Source organism: Mizuhopecten yessoensis, unplaced genomic scaffold, assembly GCF_002113885.1.
Source record: "Mizuhopecten yessoensis strain PY_sf001 unplaced genomic scaffold, ASM211388v2 scaffold10515, whole genome shotgun sequence".
Taxonomy (NCBI): domain Eukaryota; kingdom Metazoa; phylum Mollusca; class Bivalvia; order Pectinida; family Pectinidae; genus Mizuhopecten; species Mizuhopecten yessoensis.
The window spans coordinates 37,549-44,284 of NW_018408585.1; the positions used below are offsets into that span (position 1 = coordinate 37,549).

The following is a 6,736-nucleotide window of genomic DNA, read 5'->3' on the forward strand; positions in this document are numbered from 1 at the left end:
AAATAAAAACGTATGTGCGCCACCGTTTCATCTCGAACTGATATAATTTAATATCATACTTATAAATGTATATTTTATGCAGTGGCGGATCCAGAGACCTATCTGGGGGATTTATGGTTATATCAGCCCAAGGTAAAAACGGCCTCGATTTACCCAAGTGTCCCTATGTCTACATGGAATATACATAAAAGCTATAATATAATCCCTTTCTTTGGGTTTCATTTATATATCAACCTCTGAACATATATTTAAATTAATAAATTCCTTTCTGCATTTCCTTGTCTCAGTCGCGAGTTCCATAAGGGGAGATAACTTGTACTAATGTAATCTGTTATATACGTCGCGTAAGATAGTTATCATTTTGTGTGTAGTCTGAAACACTGACATTATTTAATTAGATTTAATTATTCGAATGATTATTTTTTATATGATTAATGAGGAAGTTAGATACATAGTAGGGCCGAATTTAGCTTGGGCCGATTTCACTTGGGTAAAATAGGTCTGGCCGATATTACCTTGGGCCGAAATAGCCAAATACCATCTGGGGGGGGGGGGGGGGGTCCAAATTTCCTGGGGAGGTTTCCAGGTGGGGCAAAGTTGAGGAAAATGGTGAAAATGAATGATTTTTAAAGAAACTTCTCAGGCTTTGGGGGGTTCCTGAAGCCCAAAAACCCCCTCTGGATCCGCCACTGTTTTATGTAAAGATAGCATGATTTCACCAGCTATCGTCGGTGTTGTATGAGAGTTGTCTAACTTACTCTTGCTCTTCAAAACTAAGTCAACATTAGTTCAACTTCCGGTTATGTTAAATAGCGAAAGTTTAAAACACGTGTTATTGTTTATAGTTTGAAAAGGAGTTAACAGAAAGTATTTACAATTTTATTTGAGTTCCAATCTCTTCTTAGAGGCTCATAACCTCCAGAAATGGCTGAGTTTGTTCAACAGAACATCGAAGGGATGATTCCCGAGTTGGAGCAGATGGAACGAGTTGGTCTGTTTACAGCGGCAGAGTCTAGGTAAAGTTATAACGCTGTCCAACATACACAGAAACCAGAGACCGTTACTGTACCGTGTACGTCTCTTGCAGAGAGCTATATCTCTAAATCCCGATATAGTTATCCGTATCATATTAACTGTGTACCGAGACAGGACTTGTAATCATGAGCGACATATGAACAACCGATTTCCATGATTGACACTTCAACAGGGTGGGCACAACGGCGCATATTGGTAATAATCCTGCATTCGGGTAACAGTTACCCATTTCAGTAATAATTTTATTACTAAAATGGGTAATAAAGTGAAAAAACCCACACAAAGTTCTTTTACATATTATGAACAAAAAAGGACGTCATTCTTTCAACATAATCAAATAAAAAATACAATGAGGTACATTTGTGTACAAAAATATGTAAATTCAGATGTCTAAATTTTTGTGAAAATGACAAATCATGCTCACCTCCATTGCTTATAGTGTGTTGTAGAGTAGCTATAAATAGAACACATAAAAAAATCATGCTCACCTGTCACATTTGCACTGGTTAGTCCCATTGACTACACACTGAAGTCAATGGAGAACAAAGTCAGTGATATGGTTTGTTCTTTTCACAAAAAGTTAGACATCAGAATTGATATTTTTTTGTGCACAAATGTACTTCATTGTGCTATTTATTTGATTTAGTTTTCAAAATGACGCCCTTTTTTGCTCCAAGTGTTTAAAAGAACTTTGTGTGTTTTTATTTCACTTTATTCCCCATTTCAGTAATAAAATTGTTACTCAAATGGGTAACTGTTACCAAAATGCCGGATACCCATATGCGCCGTTGTGCCCAACCTGTTTAACAGTTTGAGCATATTAAATCCCTCATTTGAAAATTAAATGGTCATTAGGAAGCCCAATGTGTATTTTAAAAAGTTGATTGTACATTATCACTGACCATATTTGCACAAGTTTAACTGAAAAAGGTTGGGAATATTCCATCAACTTTCTGAGATAGTCTCACGTTTTTGAGGTTCCTTTCTTGTATGTTAAAATACAGAAATATGCTGCAATGAAATTCAGTTTTTGTGATTGAATAGTTTTAGTTTTTTCGAAATTTTGTCTAAATTGGAATCCTCCTAAATTTGGATCTTAGAAGCATTCTGAATCTAAACACATGAAGAATTATACAACAAAAAATTATTTATAATCAGCAATAATAAAAGTGAAATGGACCTATTTTTGTAGAGAAAAACTGAAGTGCAGGTGAATTGCATTCAACTATAACAATCTAACAAATAAGGCAAACCTGATATATTCTTGGAAAGTAGAGCTGAAGGAGTTGTAACTTAAGTAACCTGTTACTGTTTTTAACAGTTCATTGACCCATTAAGACACATTTGAACTCCTATAATTCAAAGGTTGGAAAAGTTCATTATGAAATTTCAGGGGTGAATGAGTTAATATGATATGTTGTGCCCAGAGAATTGCTGTAATATTTCAATACACCACGATAATGGGTCACCAAATCAATTGTCAAGTCTGATATTATGTATATAGACTAGTACTGTATCCTAATGATCAGTGTTCTCACAAACAACCAATCATAAGTTCTACAACATCAGACAATGTAAGCAAATTGCTTTTGGTTAACATAATTTTATATGGTTGATTTGGTTTCAGGAAACACATATGCATTCTTTACTTTTCAGACAAATACTCAAGAAAAGAAAAGGCTTTGAATACAAACTGCAAAGAAAAACTAAGAAAAAACATGACCTCTTGCAATACATCCAGGTAATTAAAAGATATGTGCAATGAACTTAGATTGGACAGGCATTGCCAGAATTCATCTATCGTTTAACCTAATTAATATTTTATGAATAATCACATTTTACCAGGGTGACATATAGCTATTATCAGATTCTGGTTTCACATTTTGCCAAAGAAGTGAACTTGTTCATGCAGAAAATCACAGAAAGACTAATGTGTTAGTGTTCCTCGTGTTGGGAATCAGTTTTATGATTGTCCATTGCATTGGTTACCATTTATTAACCGATTCTCTTCACTAATGTACAAGGTTTAAAAGGTTCCCTGTTCATAGGAGAAACACCTTAGCTTTTGCTACACAGAAACCATGACAGTTGTATTGGTGTACATGTTCTTCTTTTCTTTTCAGTATGAAACAAATGTTCTGGCACTACTGAAGAAACGACGACAGGTTTGTTGTATTTACTATGCTGTGTGATATATATACTTTTTATCCTTAGGACCTTATCTACAATGATATTAACATTGTGTCTCGTATACATGATGATATTCTGTACAGTTGTAAAATTGTAATAACATCCATTTATATAGTCAGATTTGTTAGAACTAAATACATGTACAACTTTAAAGAGATTTTTTTTCTAAGAAACGTATTAAGTTGTAGTTTATTCTTTTAGAAATTGTTTTTCTATTCCGTCATTCACCTAGAAACTTTATTTGTTTAATTTATTTCAGAAAATTGGGTACTCCTTTAAGAAGTTGGAGATTGACAATGCCATATCCCAAAGAATACACAAACTGTTTAGGGTAAGAGTCATACACAAAATCACGATCAACCCATCCCGGCTATATGTAGCCATATGTAGCACTCATGTAGCACTCATGTTGATATATCAATGGTTGTCAAGCTAGGTTCAATGCATATTGTAATGAAACAAATCCGTTTAGAGACAGAATTGTTTGTTGTTTTTTTTAAATTTTTGCATAAAAAAAAATCTGTGTTGTGGACTTTTTCAAAGCATGATAATAGTCATTGCTTATTGGAAACTTTTTCAGGCAAATATATACACATACCTATAACAATCTGCTGCTGAGATTTGTGGAGTACACTGACGACATATAAAATCTAGAACGTTAGAATGATATAGTCTACCTCTAGCAGTATGCACATAGCATTTAAAGTCTGCTGAAGTATTTTAGGTTTATGATTATAGATACTATCACCATAGATTGGTAAGGCTTTAGGTTGATGAAACGAAATTTGTATGAACAGGATCTGTTACTTATAATAAGGGGAAGAAATAATTATGTCTTTTGCTTTAATTAACCCTGAAGAATGAAAAGTGGTATCACTTCCTGATACCACTATTATAAACAGAAATAAATAGGGCTGTCCCAATATGTCGGAAAACAGGTGTATCACAATACACATGCATATCGTATCGTACCACAATACAGAGATGAAATATTGCTGTATCGCAATATTTTTTTAAAAGCTTATTTTTATGTATCTCATTCTGCTTGGTGTTTTAACTTTGCAAATTACTACAAATACCAACAGATATGCCAATAAGCATAAAACAGGCTTTTAATAGCGGTGGAAATTAGTTAAAATTTTGTAATCGATTGTTGGTTGACGAAAATCTTAAATCTATGTGATCCATATTATATATGATTAAGTTTGATAACATTATGGCAACAACTTATTGTAAAATCAAGCACATCTTTCCTATGACAATATATTGGGATACATATCGCAATATATTCATTCTGTATTGCAATATATTGTGATACACTCCTGGCGTATTGTGACACCCCCAAAAATAAAGCATAAACAGAAAATTATGCAAAAGAATTCTGATTATATAGGATTATACATCATAATTCTAAGTCGGATCCATTCTTTGTGGTCGTTACCTTGTATAAGTTTCTATCATACATGTTTGATTATTATATTCAGCTTTTTCTACATATTTTACAGTTGGCTACCTACAGGTTTCAGGTAAGTAGCTTTAAAAGATCGCATGTTGATAACTACAAACAATAGTTTTGTTCCTCATTTTATATATATAAGTTAAGTAATGATTTCCTAGGAATGTATATAAAGTCACAGGTTTCTGTCTCTATATTTGTAAATTGCTATAATAAATTAAACAAGCTTCATTACCAAGTTTTGCGTAAATTAAACGTGCAATTGGACATATCCAAAGACAAATTGTGAAGGAAAGGTCAGGAAAGGTCAGGAAAGGTCAGGAAAAGGCAGAATTTTGAAAATACATCTTAGTATTTTGATGTAAATCATGAATATTTTGTTTTAGATAATAGAAATATCAGTTTTGTACATTTATAGAAATATTAGCTTATAGAATAAGACTGTATTGTCATCATCATGATGTTGTTTACTAAAGTATTTTCTGGTAAGAATATACAGGCTGTGTACTGATTTTCTAATTTTTTATTCAGGAGGATGTGAAACTGTGGCTGTCTCATATTCACTTTTCCAAAACAAGGGTAAGGCAACCTTAATATTAACACGCCATATAATGGTCATGTGATAGCTATGGTAATTTAAATGGTTACTTACGAAAATGACAAGTGCACTAAGTTATAAGACTATGGCACATAGTTTAAATGAAACACTTGAACATCATTACTACACGCAGAATAAAGGTCAGATCTAATAATGTGTGGCTCGTACCTTCTGGGGAACTGAGGTCCAACTATTGTCAAATACTCTAGAACGCAAGCTCACGACCACCAGGACAAAACTCATCTGTCATGGACGTGTTTTCCCTACATTTGGATTTTTGCTGCATTGTTCATAGAGTAAGTTTGCTACATACATCAGTACCGGTGGTAAAATATTTCACAATAACATAAGTCTGCTTTGTGCCTCTATAGCTTCACCCTCGTGGAACATAATTGACCTTAGAGAAACAAAATTGAAATTTACCTTGTAAAGTTTCTGTTGTATTTTGCAGAAAGAGAAAACCACAGTCAGTAAGCTGTTTACCCGAATGTTGCAGGTCCACAACAGGAAGTCAGGTAGTGTATACAGATTATCAGCAGAAGACAGAACATTTCAGTATTGGGGTGTTAGAATTAATGTTTTAGTAATTGGGTGTTAGACAACGTATGTCAGTGGCGGGGATGTTAGACAAGACATATCAGTTGTGGGGTGTTTAACGTAACATGTCAACTGAGGGTGTTAGACTAAACATGTCAGTGATGTGGTTAGATGTTTACTGATTGCTTTGTCTTGTAGATCTGTGGATCAGCGCAGCTAAATGGGAGTTCGAAGAGAACATGAATCATGAGAATGCCCGCCATATGCTCCAGAAGGGTCTTAGGTTCAACCCTTCCTCCAAACAGCTCTGGCTAGAGGTACCTCTGTCATGCAGAATTTATCCTGTTTCATAAATAAATTTCATATTGTTTTGATAATTCTAAGAGGAATTTAGGTCAAGAACAGATTTATCACTATTATATAGTATGTGCAACTGGGACCTGTTCAATATTTGTTTAAAACAAAATTAGTTCTTCTTCAAACATTAAGTCATGGAGCTTTCATTGTGTAACAAGTTCATCTTTAAATCTTTAAAGATATTAAGTAAAACAACACATTGTCATGTTGTATTATATTCATTAGGACTACTTTTATGTTGTTTTTCAGTATTACCGGATGGAACTGTTATTTGCAGAAAAGGTAAACAATCTGATATCTAATACACTGACAAACTTATTTATAGTAACCAGTATTTTTTTTATTTTTTTTAACCAATAATTTTCTGATGAACTGTATTCACTAGAATTTGACATGTATACCTATATAACATCCATTTTAGAGAGAGGCTTGATTATACAAATATTTCAAGAACTCTTCAAGTAGTATAAAACAGGGTCGTCTTCAGAATATGTTGTGATGACTGTTACTTTTCAGAATATATTGTGATGACTGTTACTTTTCTGATTTTTAGTTCAAAATTT

The 6,736-nt window shown here is 33.4% G+C and overlaps 1 protein-coding gene across 1 annotated transcript; it reads left to right on the top strand.

Annotated features, from left to right (window-relative positions):
- Positions 1-800: 800 nt before the first annotated feature.
- LOC110460897 (U3 small nucleolar RNA-associated protein 6 homolog) lies at positions 801-6,455 on the top strand (the record flags this gene model as incomplete). The annotated part of the gene is made up of 9 exons (XM_021514105.1): positions 801-1,016; positions 2,692-2,776; positions 3,159-3,200; positions 3,485-3,556; positions 4,731-4,751; positions 5,213-5,260; positions 5,731-5,794; positions 6,015-6,133; positions 6,423-6,455. Coding segments are annotated over exons 1-9 (576 nt in total), but the record flags the coding sequence as incomplete, so codon positions are not given.
- Between the last annotated feature and the right edge of the window lie 281 nt (positions 6,456-6,736).